This window comes from Gymnoscopelus braueri (assembly GCF_963280865.1).
Source record: "Gymnoscopelus braueri genome assembly, chromosome: 13".
Taxonomy (NCBI): Eukaryota; Metazoa; Chordata; class Actinopteri; order Myctophiformes; family Myctophidae; genus Gymnoscopelus; species Gymnoscopelus braueri.
The window spans coordinates 34,961,104-34,982,478 of NC_137615.1; the positions used below are offsets into that span (position 1 = coordinate 34,961,104).

At 38.8% G+C, this 21,375-nt stretch overlaps 2 protein-coding genes across 5 annotated transcripts; both read left to right on the forward strand.

Annotated features, from left to right (window-relative positions):
* Window positions 1–962: 962 nt before the first annotated feature.
* Window positions 963–9,765, forward strand: kctd13 (potassium channel tetramerization domain containing 13). Of its 3 annotated transcripts, none has more exons than XM_080446742.1 (8): window positions 963–1,307; window positions 2,229–2,314; window positions 2,580–2,832; window positions 4,553–4,722; window positions 5,073–5,162; window positions 7,069–7,121; window positions 7,782–7,977; window positions 8,447–9,765. In XM_080446742.1, exons 3-8 carry the CDS (start codon window positions 2,595–2,597, stop codon window positions 8,669–8,671), a joined length of 972 nt encoding a protein of 323 aa, XP_080302868.1. In that variant the 5' UTR covers window positions 963–1,307; window positions 2,229–2,314; window positions 2,580–2,594; the 3' UTR covers window positions 8,672–9,765. The 3 variants fall into 3 exon arrangements, with proteins under 3 accessions (XP_080302868.1, XP_080302867.1, XP_080302869.1); XM_080446741.1 differs by having other exon boundaries at window positions 2,229–2,310; window positions 2,577–2,832; XM_080446743.1 differs by having other exon boundaries at window positions 2,229–2,310.
* Window positions 9,766–12,401: 2,636 nt separating this feature from the next.
* Window positions 12,402–20,973, forward strand: hirip3 (HIRA interacting protein 3). Of its 2 annotated transcripts, XM_080446293.1 has the most exons (14): window positions 12,402–12,525; window positions 14,256–14,376; window positions 14,488–14,650; window positions 14,761–15,102; window positions 15,548–15,702; window positions 15,918–16,116; window positions 16,651–16,811; window positions 17,148–17,346; window positions 17,738–17,892; window positions 18,029–18,086; window positions 18,280–18,365; window positions 18,635–18,782; window positions 19,056–19,154; window positions 20,454–20,973. In XM_080446293.1, exons 1-14 carry the CDS (start codon window positions 12,455–12,457, stop codon window positions 20,633–20,635), a joined length of 2,139 nt encoding a protein of 712 aa, XP_080302419.1. In that variant the 5' UTR covers window positions 12,402–12,454; the 3' UTR covers window positions 20,636–20,973. The 2 variants fall into 2 exon arrangements, with proteins under 2 accessions (XP_080302419.1, XP_080302420.1); XM_080446294.1 differs by lacking the exons at window positions 15,548–15,702; window positions 15,918–16,116.
* Window positions 20,974–21,375: the final 402 nt, after the last annotated feature.

Here is a 21,375-nt window from a genome sequence, read left to right on the forward strand (position 1 = left end):
TTGCTGAACTTGAAATAAAGTCTCTGTTGAATGGTGTAAAAAAGTTTTATTTATAACTTTAAAAAAAAAAATGTATCCTGGTTTTACTAAGATACACAATGTTGTTGTTTTTTCTTTATGTCAAATAGAATATAAGAATGAAAAATAGGCTACATAACCAGTGAAAAAAAAACATACATATATTATATTATCCCGATATTATATTATATATTATAGGCTATATTTTTACATAATTTTCAGTGGTGGAAAAAGTACTAACATTTTTTAAAGTAAAAGTAAAAGTACTCATTATGCAGAATGTCCCATTTCATAGTAGAAATAAAAGTACTGAAAATGGGAAATACTCCAGTAAAGTAAAAAATACCACAACATTTTACTTAAGTATAGTACTTGAGTAGTTACTTTACACCACTGATTATTTTGAAACCAGTCAGAGCATTGTACTGTATTCCCAGATCTCCAGAAGGTGGCACTAATGCACTTCTCTAAGTATAGTAGTTTGTGTAAAAGCCTCATAGAAGAAGAATAAGTGGCATTGTTGCCATGTCCGCTTATTATAAGCCACTTTGGGCTTCTTTTTCAGTAAAGTTGCTTGTACATTTTGCTTTGTTGCGGGTTGCAGTTTTTTGGGCTTGTTTCTAAATTGTACTTGCTTATATAGACTTGCTTCCATTATTATTATTTTTATTATCATTTAAACCAGTGGTTCTCAAATATTTCCATGAAAATGTTTTGTGCCCAGGGAGCATTTCTGTTGTTAGAATGATACAAAATATATTCCAAATATTCCACATTTTATTGCAAGATTTTTTTTAAATAGCAGCTCTATAAGTTCACGCAACGCTTTGTGAGCTTGTATGCATAGGTGCTCATGTGGCCTAAGTTGCTTCTTTTGGGCTTGTTTTCATGGACCTAGTTGCTTATTGATGTCACAAAACATGGCAACACTGATAGCCGGAAGAGAAGCAGGAGAAACCAGTCCTTAATATTTCAGTCTATAGTTGACCTGGTTTGTTCTTCATTATTGTTATTATTTCCATTTCGTTTCTTTTAAAGCTGCTGGTTTCGCGCAGAACGGAAGAAGGCTGCTGTCAGGGTAACCTGCCACAAAGACAGCATTAACTGCTTTGATATTTAGCACTTAAAGCAGGGATGCTATTTAAAACATCAGTAAGCTAACGCTAAGCTAAGCTAAGCTAGCTGTGTTGTTAAATGCAGCCTGTGTGGATCATCCTTGTTTTTGACCATTGATCATTTCTGCAAACTCTAACCTGTATTTAAAGCCAATCCCTTGGATGTTTGGTGTGGTAAGTTCAGAAACACGTTATCCATGTTAGTTATAAGGGTTTTGACCACAGTTAGCAGTTGTTGTAGTTGCTGGCTAATGTTGGCTAACTTCAGGCTACCTAATACTGTATGTGGAGATAAAGGAACATGAAAGCAGTGGTGGAAGAAGTACTTTTATTTGAATTTGTTTTACTTAAGTAGAAGTATCAATACTGCAATGTAGAAAAAAGTTACAAGTAAAAGTAGAAAAGTGGTATCAAAATGTACTTAAAGTACCAAAAGTAGGAAGTACTCATTATGCAGAATGGCAAGTTTTCAAACGAATAAAATGTATAAAAATCTCTTGAAAATAGCTCATTGTTTGAGCTTGTAGATCTGCTATTTTCAAATGGCTGAAATGGATATAGGGCTGAAGTGGGTAATATTTATTTTGTAATAATAATCAAAATCTGCAAAGTAACTAGTAACTAAAGTTTTCAAATAAATGTAGTGGAGTAAAAGTACAATATTTGCCTTTGAGATTTAGTGGAGTAGAAGTAACATTATTGAAAATTGGAATTACTCAAGTACAATTTTGAGGTATTTTGAGGATCTGATTTTCCGTTTTCTTTAGATATTGTATATAATAAGCCCCGAATGTTCTACATGAACTGAGATCTTTGAACTAAATAGCAAGTAAAACCATGTGCTGCATTCACACTTGATGTTTCATTTGTGTTTAGTATGATGTGTCACTCGCAAGCCAGAAATAACTGATTTTCACACAGAAAATGTGACGCATGACACACCATCTTACGACAAAAGAAGCTGTATGTAACTTTGAAGAGGCGATTGAAGACATTTCTTCAAGTTGGCCTTTGTAGTAGTGAAGTTATTTGGTTGTACTGGTTTAGGAATGAATACTGACTAGATAGTTTATTTGTAATCCTGTACCTGTCCAGACCACTTCCTGCGTCTTACACCAACCAGGGTCCATATCCAACTGGGACCCAACTCCAACCCCCTTCCCTTACCTGGACCAGGGTTCGTATCCCACCCATATGCTCTCACCCTTTCACATGTGCACGCACGCTCAATTCTGTTATTGCATTGCAGTCCAGCTTCTGTATAGTTGCAAAGCAGCTGCAATTTCTGTTTGACAATCGCTATATATTTTTTACACTAAGATTATTTTTAAAATTATCGTGAACGTGCATATGTTTGAAAAGCGCTATAGAAATGAAATAACTGTTATTGTATAAAATAACTTATTGACCCATCAGCCTTATCATCTTTTTGTCTTTTTGCAGCAGCAACTCTCAAACTCCATGTCTGCTGAGGCCTCAGCTAGCAGTATGACTGCTGTCTCTGGCACTGTTCCCCATTCTGCCTGCCAGGACACAGGGGAGCATGGTATTACTATACGTGGTCTGCTTGGGAGCAAGTATGTCAAGCTGAACGTCGGTGGCTCGCTGCATTATACCACCGTTCAGACACTAAGCAAAGAGGATAGCTTGTTGAGGAGCATTTGCAATGGTGGTACAGAGGTCACCATAGACTCAGAAGGTGAGTGTATGTTTTCTTTCTGATGAGCAGAGATCCTTTTGTTGTCAAACTTGGGTCTGTAACATTACTACGGACCTGCAGTATACCGTAATTAATCCCGTTTTAAAATACAGAGCAGTGGTTCCAGACAGGACTAACTGGGATTGTAACTTGTTGAAGCTTGAAATTGATAGTTCACAGACAGTGAAGATTGACAGGAAACAGGGAGACAGATTTGGGTAGTGACAGGCTCGGGAATCGAATCCTGGACTCGCTGTCAGGCATCAGCCTATGTGGTACACGCCTTAACCACTCTGCACCCCCTATGCGATCAGCCTTGCGCAGTTCGAGCTGGTGACAAGACAATAGCCTAGCTTTCCAGACGCGTATTACGCACGCACTAAACTCTAATCTATAATCAGTACCATAATATAGGAGATGGGATGCACTGCCTGCCTCTGAAGTTCTGGCAATCTCCAACGCCTCTGCTCTGGTACATGGTTCGATTGTTTGTTTAATTGTGCATCATTTCATGAATGACCATTGCGTCATTCAGACATTTTCTCATAGAAAGAACAGCAGAAACACAAATATTGTTCCAAGGACATGATATGCCGGTCAATGAAAATGATTAAATGCCTCGGGCGGCAGGGCCAGATTACTTTATTTAGCAGGGGTAGGCAACCTTAGGCACCGGTGCCAACGATCACTGGCACACAGAGGATTTTTCTTTTACAATAAAATATTTAAAACTTAGTCAATTGAATTACAAATTACATCCTACACATAATTCTACATTCAAACTCTGACTGGGGTCTCGGAGATCTGTTATCAAAATATTTTTATTTTGATGTGTCATAATTTAATTTAATGTAATGTTGATAATATATGGCACATTGACTATCAAGAAAATAAAAACTTGGCACTCTAATCAGAATGAGTTCAATCAGAGCAAATACATAATGTCTATGTAACTAACCCATCCTAACTCAGAGAGTGCACACATTCTTTTGAGGATAATGTCTGTAAATTTCAAGTGTTTGCTTATCCTGCGCCACATAAGACACAGAGGTTCCCAGATAATACTAATCCAGTGCAAATAGGGCTTTACTCATACAGTGACAAATCTGTTTGGTCAGGGATGATTAAAGAGGGGGAAATGTCCGTAACGCAGATATGCTGTTATGCACAACCTGTAAGTACTTATTTAGCAGCCTTTGGGAAAGGTTGATGTGCACACTGCAGTCCACCATGGAGCAATGTTATGGTCTTAAATGCACGTTCAAGTGTTTCATAAAATTCACCTTGTCGGTCTTGTAGCGATGTTTTATTTACATTTGATCTCTTATTACACCTATACTACACATACTGTAGTCCAACCTCTCAATACAACAACATGTGAGCTCCGCCTCTGGGTGTAACGTAGTGTTTTTACTGCATGCCTTGCGATAGAAACAGATCTACAAGATGACAACGCTTAAGTGGAGCTTGTATCAGTTCTTTTTTTTTATGCAACACGTAATACAGAGTGTACATTTAATTTGGCTGTAGGTATCTTTGGTATCAAATGACAATGCATTTTTTGGTACTCGACGGTATCAAATCAGTTCACTCTGTGCCATAAAGGTGTGGAATTTTGGTACCCAGCCCTAATCGGGAGCCAAGTACCATCACATGCATTAACATAAACCGGTGAGAAGAAGAATGCAAATGCCTTAGATCATTTCTTTCCCTCTTCTAGGATGGGTAGTGTTGGATCGCTGTGGGCGGCATTTTGCACTGGTTTTGAACTTCCTGCGAGATGGCTCAGTGCCACTTCCTGATGAGCACAGAGAGCTCGAAGAGATTCTGAAAGAGGCTCAGTACTACAGAGTACAGGGACTCATCCAACACTGTCTCACTGCCATGCAGGTACTGTAAGCAAGTGTCCCCCAGTTATTCAGCCGAAATAAATTGCTCAAGTGTACATTGATAGTAGGAACTTTTCCAAGGCAAGTCAATCTTATTGGTTTAGCACATTTCATACCAGGTAGACTTCAATTTGATTCTCAAAGACAAAATCATTATTGAAACATTATAAAAATATATACAAAGTATGCCTGCCATCCACACACACACGCACACCAAAACTAACAAATGCCTGGGAAAATTAGGTCTTAAGCCTGCTTTTAAAAGATGACAGTAGCAGATCTTTCTGTGATCTAAAACAGTTGACACAAACAATGTGCCCACTCCAATCACATGTCTCTATTTGCTTGCAGAAACAAAAGGATGTCTATGAAAGCGTGTGTCGCATCCCAATGATTACCTCTGCCAAAGAGGAACAGAGGATGATTGCAACCTGTAGGAAGGTAAGGTTTTGACATCTTTAGGAGTGAAGGTAGGATGGGTATTATAATATGCCCTGGCCACTTACCAAAGAAACGGAAAGAGAGACTGTTTGCATTTATTCTTTCAATAATTGTGGATTTTTATTTTATTTTAATTGTGACACTCAACTATCAAAGTAAAAAAAAGGGAATTTGCTAAATGCAAAAGCAGTTATAATAAACAAAATGCACAGTTTTGTCTTCTTCAGGGTATTCTTGTTTATAAGCCTTTGACTTTTATTCATGGATGTGGTTTCCACTTTCGGTGCCTGGGAGCCTGCAGCCTTTCACGTCTGCTACAGTAGCAGCTAATCATGGTGAATGCCTCCCCACATCCTTTAGCCCAATTCACACTTCGGCAGTGTCATGCGACAAATAGCAGACCTACAAGATCACAAGCTTGCTATTTTATAAGAACGACACCGTCGTGGGACAGAGAATAAATGAGACTTAACCCTGACCTTAGTCTCACGTGGTCAGACCCACCATCTTAAGCGACTGAGGGTCTGAATCATACGTCAGTATGTTCAGGTTTTGCCAGAGTAAAACCTTGTGTACCCAGTTCATGCTGCATTCGTCTGTGGCCAGAGGTGATTCTGGTTTGTGAAATCATGCTCATAGTGGCGTGAGCTGTGACTGGTCTACTTGTGAGGGGAAGACATCAATAGATTCATACATACACATGCTGTAAGGACAACCCCTGTTCTTGAATGCTTGGCTTCAGCACAGCAATAAAACACCATACAAAAGCTTTCTTGTCCAACAAACAGCTGCTATTTATTTTTGCTGTTGTGGGTACTTGCAGTTTCGGTTACATGACTATTGAATTAATTCAGAATTAAAATATTGACTGTGCCTACCTTTTTAGGGGTCCCGATTTACACTATAAGTGGACACCTGCCAGCCAATCAGAAACAAATATTTTCCACAGCCATGGTATATAGATGCAGATTCAACTTTTAACTGATTTTATACAACTAGAGTTAACGTTTCACCACCGATCTGATGGATATGTCCATATATGGAGATATCCGCCGGCTGTCCGGTCCTCCCAGTAGACAATTTTAAAGGTATCATGACATTCATTTTCACTTTTTTATTTTCAATGTTTTATTTGGGGTTTTATGACTTCAATTACACCCAAAAAACCTGAACTTAGAACATTCAGTGGATTTTCTGTGGTCTGGGGTTTTCTGAATAATTAGGCTGAAAAGTAATCTGAGCTTGGCCCTTCGAGTGAGGTCACAGTCGATTAATCCCGCCCACTCTCCTCCTCGCCCCTCCCCTCCCCTATCCTTTCCTTTGGGGGGGGCGGAGCAGAGGCGATGATTGACAGGCAAAATCCCTCACCAGCGACACCCGCAGGCAAAGATTTCTTTTTTCATTGCAGTTGAAAAGGCTTTAGAAATGTGAGAGAAAAACACCTGCCATTGATCACTGGAATGGAATTTTCACTTAAAACTTTTTGTACACTTTTGAAGTACACTTTTGAAGGACCAGGACAAAGACTTTGAATGTGGTGTAAAAGTGAATGTCATTAAACCTTTAATATAGGATATTTAGTTCCGGGGTTCAGATAAGCAAGTTGATGAAAAGATGTGCTGGTAGTAGAGTACTGAACTGATCCATCAAATTTGCAGGCCTGTCATTTTGATTTAGTTAATATCAAAGTAATACTCGATATAATTGTACACCTTCAAGGAAATATGTGTTCATCCAGAAGAGATTTATAAAGTGACAAACGGATGTGTTTCAGCTCCTCAGGCCTTCACCAGCATTTTGAGATTAGGTCATCTCCATAGAATATCTATTCCATTTGCAAACATTAACATCTTCCTGCAACTGAACATTAAGTCTCCTCTGTATTTCTTTCCCCCTGTCTCCGCAGCCTGTCGTAAAACTGCAGAACAACAGGGGAAACAACAAATATTCTTACACCAGGTAAGAATTGAGGCTGAAGATGGATGGCTCGGACAGAATGTGAAAAACTGAAGTCAAAAGCATTGTCACTCCGTCTGTCCATTTGGATTTCACCTGTAGAAGATTGCACTGCTTTGATGTAGAATGACTAGAGCTTAACTCTCTTACTTCCAGACTTATTTCTGGCTGCGTGCACCCACTGCCGATTTTTCAAATTTCTTACCTTTTTCAAGTAGTCACAGAATATTTGTCTCCAGTATGATCGATCCCCTGATGGTTGCTAATCACAGTGGGTTTCACTGTGCTTCCGCAAAGAAACAAAAAAATGTCATCGCAACCTCCCCGTTCAATTTTATACGCCTTTGAAAATGGCATGTCTCGGCCAAAAATACATAGTAAAAAAAAAAGTGCACAGGAGCCGAGATACAGCCTTTTTAAGTAATAAGTTAACCAAGAAGTGAATGGAGCAGCGAATCTTCGGATCACGATATCTTGGGTTCTGAACGTTTTTTTTCAAACAAATAAAAAAAAAAATTGGGGAAGAGTCGTCATAAGTCGTTCTTGGCAGCCAGGGCGTTATGACGATGTCTCGTCATAAGTCGTTCTTGGCATTCTTGGCATTGAGAGAGTTAAGTGTCTGCTGATAACGTCTTGGCCTTTCTTGTTTTTCTCTATTACCAGTAACTCTGACGATAACCTGCTGAAGAACATTGAGCTCTTTGACAAGCTTGGGCTACGCTTTAATGGCAGAGTCCTGTTTGTGAAGGATGTGCTGGGGGATGAGATCTGCTGTTGGTCATTCTACGGTGAAGGCCGCAAAATTGCTGAAGTTTGTTGCACCTCCATAGTGTATGCCACAGAGAAGAAACAGACCAAAGTAAGCAGGATATAATTTATTTCAGAACACTGCGTTTGTTTGTCATCAACCAATTAAATTCAAAGGACCAAATGAAGTTCAATTATGCACCATACTAAATGGCAACTTTGCAGATGGGGGTTGTGAATATCTTAACAGGTTTGCTCAGATGAACACCCCATTTCACAGCGTACATTTTGAGATGCAGTCATCTGTCTCTCTGTTCTGTATCACAGCTCTCATCCATCTCTCAGCCACTCAGGCATACTTTTTTCCGTAGTCTTTGGGGTCAGAAGAAACGCAACTCTATAGTACTTTTCTTATTTTTTTCTTTCTGTTTTGTTCTTTCCACATGTATGACGTCCTGATTATTTGGTGTTTCTGTGGAATATGAAACGGTGAAGCTTTTCTGAAGGTCCTGTGTGTAAGGGCCTTTTGGCATACAGCCGGGTAACAATTTTTCTTAATCTGTGTGTGTGGGTTTATTTAGGTTGAGTTTCCTGAGGCGCGCATCTTTGAAGAAACCCTTAACATCCTCATCTATGAAAATGGTAGAGGAACAGGTCCTGGAGGTCTGGCCCTTTTAGACTCCTCCGGCCAATCGGAAGAAGAGGGTGCCAGCGGAGGAGACAGGCGAGTCCGACGCATCCACGTCAGGAGGCATATCATGCATGACGAGAGAGGACACGGCCAACAGACTGTGTACAAGGACTAGTGGCATGGTATGGCATGGGAGAATGAATGTACAAGTGTTCTTGGTGGAGCCTAGCAATATGAAATATTAAGGACGATCTTGATTATAGCAATAGCATGGATTTGCCATAAATGTCTCAAAAAGCCACATCAGTCATTTTGATGTGGCTGACTTGTTGACGTAAGAAAGACGTGGAAGAACAAATAGCTTCCATTATGTTTACAAAATAAAACGTTTTTGTAATTTCTTAAAATGGCAAATTACAGGGCACATGGAAGACGTTATGTGAATATTATTTGTTTTAATATGAGGAATAGCCCCCTCAGTCACCAACAGGGTTTTAAATCCCTCAACCCCTATCCCTGCTGTTAACAACGTGCACTAAGAGCCCGCCACTGTATTGTTCATCTAATACTTTTCATTCAGGTTGTGATGTGAAAGCCATTAGGTGCATAGTTGTTACTTGGGTTGGAACACCATAACACACTGATGAGCAGAGGAGGCGATATACATTTAATCGTTGGTACGTTAACACTGGAATAAAATGAGGCAGTCATTTTTTTGTTTGCCAGGTGGGAACTGTCTGTAAATGTGAGTGCGGAGCGGCACACCTTTTGTTGTTTTTTTCCTTTTTCCTATTTAAGTTATTATTGATACTTTATTTGTTTCAAGACGTGTGTTTTGTATTAATTTATTAACTTAATTTATTGTCTGGTAGTTTTATTTTTATTTTATGCAATTCTGTGTACATTTGGTTAGGTAGTAATTTGATGATTTTCCCCCACCTTTTTTCTTTTATTTATGGCATGTGTCAAACATGCGACTATAGTCTCCTTATTGATACCGAGCCACTAAAAATGTATTACAAAATGAGTTGAACATTTCACACATTTTAGTATTTTCATTTCCCTCAGGGAGAGGACACTCATTGAATTGATCAATGGCACGTCCTAATCACTCAGAATTATTTAAATGCATGAATGAGAGCAGTATGTAGTTCACACTGTTTTTGAATGACCACTTAGGATACCTGCCGATATGCACTATTGTAACTTCCGTCCAACATTTCTTTGTCAGTGGTCATGCAAATGTTCTAAATAAATGGCTTGAATCATTTTCTGTGTACGTATGGTTAATGCATTTAAGTACATGCAAGATATTAGAACACGTATTACTGTAACCTCTAGTCTGAAACAGCACAATCTTTAATTGATTCTTATGTACAGTAGGCTTACTATAGGGACAAACTGTATATCAATTGTACACCCTCAGTTAATTACAAAAGTCTTTTATGGTTAAGCACATTTCATTTTATGAGTTAACCCATTATAATTACAGTGAAGCCATCACATATACTGTATTTAAAAACGGGAAGCATGTGTCTGAATACTCTTGGTAGCTCACTGAAATGACAAATTGCTTTTAAATGCTTTTAAATAGCTCAATGGTAAAATGACACTGGAAACACTATACAGAGTAGACCTGGCTGGAAGAAGGGTGTTTTTTTTTTTTAATGGGTTCCAGCACGTGGATGTGGAGGGCAGGCTGTTGATGTCATGTGGCAGCCAAAACGTCCTTGAGGGAGGAGGTGGACGTGTCACGTGGGCATAGCCTTGGGGATCTCTGAGTGCCGCAGAGCAATAAAGGAGGAGATAAAGAAGGTGGCAGAATGTGTGCGGTGATGATTGAAATTCTTTATTAGGAATAACCCCTTGTGATGTAGCATCTTGTTTTCGAGGGGGTCCTAAAGACAGTAGTACAATACTGTAAACAAATACAAGACATTTAACAAAAGAAAAATAATCAGACAATCAATTCACACACATACTCTAAGCAGCAATCACAAAAAAATGATAATTTTGTTCAAAATCAAATATAATTGTCACTGCCGATGGCAGCGATAGCATACATTCGATTAAAAAATATAATTAGGATGAAATATAGATAATTTCTATAGTTATTAATTGTTTATGTAAGTATAATAGTCATGGACATGTACAGGGAATCGTATAATAAGACAGTGCATTTGATTAAAAAATATAGTTTTTAGGATGAAATATAGGTAATTTTTATACAGTTATTAATTGTTTATGTAAGTATAATAGTCATGGACATGTACAGGGAGTCGTATAATAAGAAGACAGTGCATTTGATTAAAATATATAGTTATTAGGATGAAATATAGGTAATTTTTATACAGTTATTAATTGTTTATGTAAGTATAATAGTCATGGACATGTACAGGGAGTCGTATAATAAGAAAACAGTGCATTCGATTAAAAAATAGTTATTAGGATGAAATATAGGTACATTTTATATAAGTATAATAGTCATCATTAGTCAATAGTCACCAGGACTTGTCATGACAATGTTTTTTATTTGCTCCATGTTCAACTATAAACTACACTGTCCCAACACCAAAGACTGCCATATGTAAATTATTTCAGGGTTTGACCATTACGTAATGCTTTTGCACAAAGAAGGTTTATACAATTTTCAATTTTTTATTATTATTATTTTTATTTATTGTTGTTGGCCTTAAATATTGCTGCTGTTCCTCTATCTATGCAGAGCTAGTTTAGTTTTTGATGGTTGTTTACATCATTGGAAAGCCTTTTCATGGCCATGTTGAGATCATATAGTTATATTGAGATTGTGTCTCTAGAACTTGAACTGAATTGTCATTGTCATCCTGAAACAGGCACGTGCACACATAGACATCAAAGGGGGCTTGAGCCCCTGCCCTTTTACCCACCTGAATTTATTTATTTTTTTTAAGCACAGGATAAAAATATACATTTCCGTTCAAATATATGGGTTGCTAAAAAAAATTCAAAAACAAACAGACATACATACAGGTGCGTCAATTATTACAGGTATAATGCATAGTTTTCTATGCATTTCGTTTTTTTTGGGGGGGTTTGACCCCCAATTTTTTTGGGCCGCGCGGATAGGTGTCCCTTATTTCAATCTCTGGGAGTTGGCAACCCTAACCTTGCCATACCTTAGCTTTTGCTGAACTGATGCCACTGGACACACAAATTGAACAGGTACAGTGAAAAGAATATGATGTCAAAATGTACATTTTCTTATAACAATAACAATGTGTAGTGTGTGTTACAAAATCGAAAAATCCAAAATAGGACCGTCATTTTTAGCTTGCGGCCCCTTGGACTTTTGGTATTTTGCTGAGTGGCCCCTGAGCCATCTTAAGTTGAGTAGCCCTGCCGTACCTGAATGCAGCGTTCAAGAGAATTGCCTTTTCCGAACTCTCCTGAACTTGAATGCAAGCATTTTATGTTGAAAGAATTGCATCTCCAGTATTGGCTTGAATCTTGAAAGCTTTAGTTGAGTGCGGCATCACGCACCGAAAATAACCAATCTCAAAGCGCTTGGAGATCGGCTATTTTCTGTATTTTCACCAAAAGTGCCCTTTTGGAGACTTCAGCCCCTGCCCCTCTAACATTCTCTGCACGTCCCTGTCCTGAAACGTTTTTTTAAGTGAAAAGAGTAAAAGCACAATATTTGCCTCTGAGATACTCAACTAAAGTAAAAGTACCTCAAAATTGTACTTAAGTACAGATTAGTACTTGAGTACTTAATAGGCTACTTAGTTACTTTTCACCACTGCCAATACTTAACACCAACAGTGGGAGTCCATGTGGGAGTCAGCAATACGCCCACGGGCGTCTTTTTCTGCCGGAAATTAAAAAGAAGAAGAAGACCGGAAACTGGTATAGGGTGACGTCACTTCCGCTGACAGCGAAAATTCCGCCAAATGTGAAAGTTCCGTCAAATGCAAAGATGGAGTCTGAAGAAGAAAGGCAGATTCAGACGTTTGTCGGTCAACAACTGAGTGATGCACCAGACCTCAGGTAATACACGCATGTTAATATGTAGTTGTGTGTGTGTGTGTGTGTGTGTGTGTGTGTGTGTGTGTGTGTGTGTGTGTGTGTGTGTGTGTGTGTGTGTGTGTGTGTGTGTGTGTGTGTGTGTGTGTGTGTGTGTGTGTGTGTGTGTGTGTGTGTGTGTGTGTGTGTGTGTGTGTGTGTGTTTGTTTTCCCCCTTGTTTAAGTTAACACAAGGATGGATTCTCTGAAAATATGTCATGTTATGTCGAATATATGAATATATAGGGACGCCAGGTTGAAAGTGATTAAGAAGAATCTTTGCGTTGCGAGTTTTTCATTACAGCTGGATGATGTTGATGAATACATGCACATTGTCTGTAAATGAACTCTTGTGTGTGTGTGTGTGTGTGTGTGTGTGTGTGTGTGTGTGTGTGTGTGTGTGTGTGTGTGTGTGTGTGTGTGTGTGTGTGTGTGTGTGTGTGTGTGTGTGTGTGTGTGTGTGTGTGTGTGTGTGCTGTACAATGTGTGCACTGTAATGAGCAGGGGGACGTCTGAGAATACAAGAGTTGTTTAATGTTAAAAGCAAAGCTTCAACACAAGTCTGTTGTCAAAAACACTTGTGGGGGTAGGCAGCAGTCAGTCTGCAAGCAGCTGTCAGGCTGCAACTTAGCCCCTTTCGGGACCCTGTTTACCTTTTTTATATTTGGGAAGGCGGTATAGCCTTCCCAAATATAAAAAAGGTAAACAGGGTCCCGAAAGGGGCTAGCTGCAACTTGTCACGCATAGGGCTGTCTGTCATTGTGGGACTGTTGTTTATTTTACGTATTTTTATTTTGTATTATTAAAGGTAGGGTAAGTGATATTTTTGTGTTTAAATAAGTGTTAAATAGCTTTATATTCTAATAGTAATCATTGCTATTAGACTAGAGTGTTTGCTCAGTAACAAGAGTTTCCCTGGCATCTCTTGAAGATTTCTGGTCGGGATACCAATGTTATCCAGTCAGGAATGAGAACTCGCACAGGATAAACAAGTGAAATTGGAAGTGATGAACAAAGAAATGAGCAGACAACATTTTAACTGGATCACTATAAGATTGGAGCTGATAAATGGGTACTCTCTTCTGATTGGCTGGCTGAAATTGGCATCCCACTTGAAAATGTATTTTTTGTAAAGAGCTGGAGAAACAGAGAGACCCCTGTCATTGAACAAACACTATAGCAAAATATATCACTGACACTTACCCTACCTTTTCATTTTATTTTACCATAGCCAATAAAAATAATCAATCTGAAAGCTCACCACGCTTCATTCAGCGACACAAAATGTAAGCTTGCAGGTCGGCTATTTTCACTGTGCGGCACCGTTGTGTCACTCGTGTGACGAATAGGGCTAGCCTTAACCTGTAACTTAAGAACATTAATAGTTTTTACAAATTTGAGTATTGTGATTTATTGCAACAAGCAAAAACATATATATATTTACTTGTATGTGTCAATATCATAATTGTGTTGTAGTCAGCCTGTGTGAATGCTAATTTAGGTCCTATTCACTTGGCAAATAATAAACTTAGTAGTAGCAGTAGCATTGCAATACTGTACAATGTGATTACAATAGAAATAAATTGTGTTCTTTGCTGCTTGTATTTTTAGTGACACTATTCACAGTTCGGGTTGATAATTACATACCTGGTCTGGAGGATTACCAGTTTCCTTTTTGATTTTGCGTTTCTAATTTAACTTTACTTTGATTTCAGTGCCCTAACTCTAGGCATTATACGGCGGCAATATTTGTCACATGTGGGCCGTGAATCATTAAGTCCGGAAGCCAAACAGTTCATGAAGAAGGTGGTTCAAGAGGAACTGATGAAAATGCAGGTAACATGAATACAATTCTTCAATGTCATAGTTGATTTTGCTCAAATTTGTATGCATGTTTTTATATTGTATTTTATTTGGTGAATAACAAACCACAACTTTTACTTCTAGGACCTGGATGAAGAAGATGGTGAGTCTGTCAAAACTGCCACCGCCGTGATCCCCCAAAAGAAGAGAAAGAGGGAAGAGGAAAATGAGGAGACAAGTGATGGGAAAGCAGATGACACAACTGTATCCCATGCAAAGAAATCTCGTCTATTAAGCTCTTCTTCAGGTTGGTGATAATAATGAGTGGTTGTGTATCATTAGGGGTTAGCTTTCAATATACACAGTAAAATCCTCAGTGGCAAAAATCTTATATTTTCTCTGACTTCTTTGACAAAGCTTCTGAAATGGAAAGTGCCGGAAAGAAGACGAGCAAAACATCAGAGTCGACGCCACGTCGAGATGATGATGATGAGGACCAGAATGAGACGGTCAACGGTGAAGACATGGCCGGTGAAGGAAGCATGGAGGTGGAAACAAATGAGAGCTCTGATAACCAACAGAAGATCAAAGGGAAAACGGCAAATAAAAGTGGGGTGACGAAGGGCCGTAAAAGTGCAGAAAAACATCCTTCCCCATCACAGAAATCCAGTGATGATGGAAAGAAAAATGACGCCATAAAGGGAACTACATCTGACCATGACGGCAGTAGCAAGTCTTCTGAGGAAGATGGCAAAAAAGGTAAATGATATGTAATTGTCGTTTTACAGGATATATTTTGGTATTTTCAACCTTGCGTCCATATTCTGGGCATATAGACCAGCATTCTGTGAAAATCTACCAGTTTGCAACACGGCACATTGTGAGCTTGTAGATAGGCTGGCTATTTGTTTGTTTTACAACAAAGTGTACATATAGTGTTTACATTTTCTTGTCATGACTTTACTAAACCTTTGTTTGGTCCAGTATCAATTAAACTTGATTAAACTTCATACAGCAGTTCAGTACTAACATAGCCTGAACAAGTTTGGGTTTCAGCTTTCTGCTCTCGAGGTCGAGCTTATTGTTAATGGGTGTTCAGCGTTATACACCTGAATGTGACGCTCTTGTTTCACTGGCAATAGTTTTATATTTCAATGTATTTTGGGCTTACACATTTCTTACTGTTTTGTTTTGTGGTTTGAAGAGCTGCCTCTGGAGAGAAAAGGGTCAAAACAGAAGACACCTGAGGAGCTTAAACATGACTCATCATCCTCCTCTCTAGAAGACGACAGCGCCAGTGAAACTGACAAGAAGGAGACTGTAAAAAAACGAAGGAACGTCAAGTCTAAATCAGAAAAGGTGAGCCTTCAAGTAATACCGCTCACAATGTAATATTGTGAGCAAAATGCTGTCCATTCCTCATTATTATTACTACCTATACAAGCCCTTGCACCCTCTTGCACTCAACGCAGTTACACTGAACACACTGTCTAACTGATGGTGATAGTCTGTGAGGCCAGGACATAGATAGGTTGCACACTGGGCCAACCTGTTGTCTTTGACCCTTTGCACAGGATGGCAAATCTAACAAACAGAAGACTAAAGGTAGAAAAAATAACAAAAGCGGTGTGAAGAAAGATCAGAATGCCAGTATGGAGAAGCCTTCCCCATCACAGAAATCCAGTGATGATGGAAAGAAAAATGGCGCCATAAAAGAAACCGATTCCAACCACGACAGCAGTAGTGACTCTTCTGAGGAAGAAGGCGAGAAAGGTAAATAATATGTAATTGTCATTTTACTTCAGCATCTATTATGATAATGCTCTTTCTTCAGTCCAATAACCACTTTTAGCCTGGCATCCCTATTCTGGTCATGTGTTCATATGTGAAAACATTCTGGAAAAATAGACAAACATTCAGCAAACATCTACCAGCATGTCGCAACACAGGATATTGTGAGCTTGTAGCTCCTCTGTTGCGCTATTTGACATATAACAAAGTATATAGGGTTTAAGTGGTTAACAAAATATTTTCTTGTCATGACTTTTACTGTACCTTCCTTTGGTCCAGTTTGAACTGAACTTGACTTGAATAAACTTCATACAGCAGTTCAATACTAACATAGCCTGAACAAGTTTGGGTTTCAGCATTCTGCAATCAAGGTCATTGCTACTGTCGTTGATGGGTGTACTGTATTATATATATATACGCCCGAATGTGATGCTCTTGTTTCACTGGCAATAGTTTTTCAATTTCAATGTACTTTGGGCTCACACATTTTTTACTGTTTTGTTTTGTGGTATGAAGAGCTGCCTCTGGAGAGAAAAGGGTCAAAGCAGAAGACACCTGAGGAGCTTAAACAGGACTCTGACTCATCATCCTCCTCTCTAGAAGACGACAGCGCCAGTGAAACGGACAAAAAGGAGACTGTAAAAAAACGAAAGAACGTCAAGTCTAAATCAGAAAAGGTGAGCCTTCAAGTAATACCGCTCACAATGTAATATTGTTATACTTAATAATCGTCGACATAACATAGTGTGATCTGGAATGTGCTTCAACTTATCATGTATGCTCTCTGCATAGTAATATGCCCCCAGAACCCATTCTGCACATCATGCTGTGCTTTGCAATAGACATAGATTGTCGTCTTGAAAGTTCTATGGCCCAATCTGAATGTTCACACTCAACAAACCCACAGATAAGTCCGCTTTAGCTCAGGGTTGTCCCACTGTCGAAAACACTCCACTTCATTAAACTAGAACACTGAGATAGGGCCAACCTGTTGTCTTTGACCCTTTACACAGGATGGCAAATCTAACAAACAGAAGACTAAAGGTAGAACAAATAACAAAAGCGGTGTGAAGAAAGATCAGAATGCCAGTATGGAGAAGCCTTCCCCATCACAGAAATCCAGTGATGATGGGAAGAAAAATGGCGCCATAAAGGAAACCAATTCCAACCACGACAGCAGTAGTGACTCTTCTGAGGAAGAAGGCGAGAAAGGTAAATAATATGTAATTGTCGTTTTACTTCAGGATATTGTGAGCTTGTAGATCTGCTGTTTCGCTATTTGACATGTAACAAAGAAAGTATATAGGGTTTAAGTGGTTAACAAAACATTTTCTTGTCATGACTACTGTACCTTCCTTTGGTCCAGTTTGAACTGAACTTGACTTGAATAAACTTCATACAGCAGTTCAATACTAACATAGCCTGAACAACTTTGGGTTTCAGCATTCTGCACTCAAGGTCATTGTTAGCGTCGTTGATGGGTGTACTGTACTATATATAATATACACCCGAATGTGATGCTCTTGTTTCACTGGCATTGGTTTTATATTTCAATAGATTTTGAGCTTACGAATTCTTTACTGTTTTGTTTTGTGGTTTGAAGAGCTGCCTCTGGAGAGAAAAGAATCTAAACAGAAGACACCTGAGGAGCATAAACAGGACTCTGACTCATCACCCCCCTCTATAGAAGACTCCAGTGACACTGAGAAAAAGGAGACTGTAAAAAAAAGAAGGAACGTAAAGTCTAAATCCGAAAAGGTGAGTCTTCAAGCAATACCGCTCACTATGTAATATTGTTGGCCATCTTCAACAAAATATAGTGAGATTTGGAATGTGCAGTAACTTATCATTCACGCTCTCTGTATGAATAATATGCAACCATATTCCATTGAAGGAAACTACTTCCAACCACAACAGCAGTGATTCTTCTGAGGAAGATGATGAGGAGAAGGGTAAATATGAAAGCAATTATGTGCTCAACCCATGAAAAATGTATTCCTGCTGAATCTTCAAATGTACTTAAGATTAAAAACTCTAGCAAAGAGACTTTTTTTATATAGACATCACAACAGGGCAAGGAATTTGATTACAATTTTGATATATTTGGACCTACAGTGACTTTAATTCATTGTAACTCCACTCTAGAAAACAACAGCGCAGCGAGTGAAAACAGTGGCACCAAAAAGGAGACTGGAAAAAAAGGAAAGAATGTGAAGCCCGAAGCATCAAAGGTGAGCTTTAATATCAAATAAAAAATGTGTAAAATGTATTCTTGATCACCTTTTGATATCATAATAAGATCAAATATATAATGTGCTGTAACTTTGCATGTTTGCTCTGAAATATGTTTTATTACCCATTGTCTCATCAAACATCTGCCATTTTCTATTGAGAAACTATTCCCAAAATATTGAGATATCAATAGACATACAGATTGCCAAGTGTTGCAAGACGTGTTCTTTTTGCATGTCTACCTGTTTCTCTTCGACTCCTTGCACAGGACAAACACAAAGCTGTGTTGAGGCTAAAGCACTACATCAACCTCTGTGGTGTGAGGATGGTGTACAAGAAGCTCCTTGGTGACTGTCGTTCAGTTAAACAAATGGTGGCTATTCTGAGCAAAGAGCTAGAAGATCTCGGGGTCAAAGGTTAGTGGAGGGGGGGGTGTAAACCTCAGGTATGTTGGGCAATAGAGCCTAACACGCATGTGGAGATAACAAAATGTTAACTCATTTGACAGCACAAACACACATACTCACATAGATATATAGATGGATAGATAGACACAGAGAAAGAGAGAAAAAAAAGGGTGCATTATTTATCTGTTATACATTGTAAACGTACCATACCTTGAACTTGTACCATCGGATCAGCAACTGGTTGGTCTTAAGACTAATGGCATCGTTGTCTTTCCTTTGCAGATCGACCAACTATTGAGAAGTGTAAAAAGGTTCGACGCAAGAGAGAGAGAGCTAACGAGGTGGCTGAACTTGATGTCAGCAACATTATCATCACTCCAGGTGGATATTGGTTGTTTTTTAAAACCTTTGGGGTGGTGTCCACGCTTGGATAACATTTGTTTGTCTCATTAAGTTGCACAGTTTTGTCCCCTACTGGAGGCTTCAGTAGCCCTGGGCGGCAAGAAGTTCTGATACTGTACACAGGTTATGTCTTTGCCCTGACGGAAGAACACTTTTTGGACATGGCAACAGGGGACAAGATGAACCAATGTTTGCAATGCATGTACAAATAACTGTTGCAGAAGTTTTCTATTGATCACTGATTGACCACAAATCAATGCAATCAAGCTCATGAAAGCGACAGGCCAGGAAGGTGTGATTTCATACTGTAATGCTGTGTTGTGGCTCATTGATGAAGCAGACATATAACCATGCTGGGCCAATCAATGTCTGTCATGGATTCTTGCATAATATACGTTATAGACGATTGACGTTGTTGTTGACTAATGTCACAAGCTGCCGCTGGTTATATGAAGTCTGAAATGCATATTGAAGCCATGCTGTTAGTTGATCCCGAGATCTGGCACCAAATATTTGACTCCTATGACGTGCTTCCTTGTTCCTAGTTCAACTCTTCAATGTCTTTTAGTGCATAGAATGCACTGGAAAATGCTAATGACCACGTTTCTGCGGGGAAAAAATACTTTTACTCCACTTTGCCTGTCGACAATATGGCATTCACTTTAAAAGTAGTTTGTTTCGATTCAACACTGTTTTCAAATAGCAGCAACATAGGTTCGTGCCTGTTGGTTCTGTAGTCTGAACTAGAAAAATGTGGGCAGGTACAGTAGCTCATTGTGGGCCAGAAATGGGACGCTGTGCTCATGATTTGAGGCATTTTGTTCAAAATGGGCCACTCCTGCACACTTTGGAAGCCAATCTTAGCCAATGAGGATGGAGGATGGTATATGAAAAATCGGGCAGATCTATTATGATCACATAACTATAGAGATAATGTGTACCGATTGGCATGATGTTTGGACAAAATCTGTCATCAAATGAATATGATATATCTAAATACTGAATCAAGCAACTAAACTCACAGCACGTCGCTGAGCTTGTAGAGCTACTTTTGCGTAAAACTCTCGTATGACAAAATATAAAATAGGGAATAAACTGATAAAATATATATATTTTAAAATCAAATATACATATAAAAGGTTTCTGCCCAACAGCAATGATATGAAGGATTTGTTCTGTCTCTTCAAGGCTGACTGATAAAAGAAGTACGTGTTGGTGTGTGCTGTGTTTTCTATATGAACAAGGAAACTGTTATAATAAATCACTATTTTCCTCCAGGTCGACCTAAACGGGGAGCATCAGCATGGCAGAAAGAGCATGTTCCTCAATCGGATTCGTATACACGCACCGTGAAATCCAGCTCTGATAGTGATGGGGAAGGTCAGACAGCCAGAGGAGGCAGGAGAACAGACTGGAGCAATCTGCAGGGCATCATAAGTGATGGCGGAGACAGTGACTGACAGGCACAGCGGTTATTTGAAAGTGTTGACAGGCCACACGGCTGTTCTTTGTGTGAAGTTTGTTTTTGGCCTAAGCAGTTGTTTAGTTAGAGGGATCAAATCCATACTTATGTACACTACAGTATAATAATGGGATTGTTGTTTGGTCGACAGCAGTTATTTTAAAGTATTGACAGGCCACACAGCTGTTCTTTGTGTAAAGTTTGTTTTTGGTCTAAGCAGTTATTTTGTTAGAGGGATCAAATCCATACGTATGTACAGTATAATCGGATTGTTGTTTGGTAGATGTATTCCTTTACATTTTTATATCTTATCTTTGTTGAAGCAGGCGAGGAGGTTCCAAATGATTATTATAATAAACATTCATGTTTGTATACAAGATAAAGCCTCATTGTCATTTGTGAAAATCACATGAAGTACTAATTACTAATTATTTATTAATAATTTGATTATTAATTTCAATCAAATTAATGGAATAAATTTGCCAAAACTGTTTTATATAGTGAAGAAAGACATGAAACTGTAGAAATGTCTAACCGAACAATGTGATGCAGAATCTAAACTTATTCAGACACAAAATGAGCCATGGTTGGACATAAGAAATGTAGGTATTGTGATATTATGAAGAATTTCATCATCAGGCCCATTAGGCCTACTGAACGTTTGGGTCATTGAATACTACTAGCATGCTAAATTGTGACAGCGTTGTCAAGCTCAAATGAATAAACAATTAGATTGTA

Excerpts from the sequence above, each read along its gene's own strand:
- kctd13 (XM_080446742.1), top strand. The coding sequence starts at position 2,595 with ATGTCTGCTGAGGCCTCAGCTAGCAGTATGACTGCTGTCTCTGGCACT. Across the intron at positions 2,833-4,552 it reads GGTCACCATAGACTCAGAAG|GATGGGTAGTGTTGGATCGC; the intron begins GTGAGTGTATGT and ends TCCCTCTTCTAG. Across the intron at positions 7,978-8,446 it reads CAGAGAAGAAACAGACCAAA|GTTGAGTTTCCTGAGGCGCG; the intron begins GTAAGCAGGATA and ends GGGTTTATTTAG.
- hirip3 (XM_080446293.1), top strand. The coding sequence starts at position 12,455 with ATGGAGTCTGAAGAAGAAAGGCAGATTCAGACGTTTGTCGGTCAACAA. Across the intron at positions 12,526-14,255 it reads AGTGATGCACCAGACCTCAG|TGCCCTAACTCTAGGCATTA; the intron begins GTAATACACGCA and ends CTTTGATTTCAG. Across the intron at positions 14,651-14,760 it reads TCTATTAAGCTCTTCTTCAG|CTTCTGAAATGGAAAGTGCC; the intron begins GTTGGTGATAAT and ends TCTTTGACAAAG.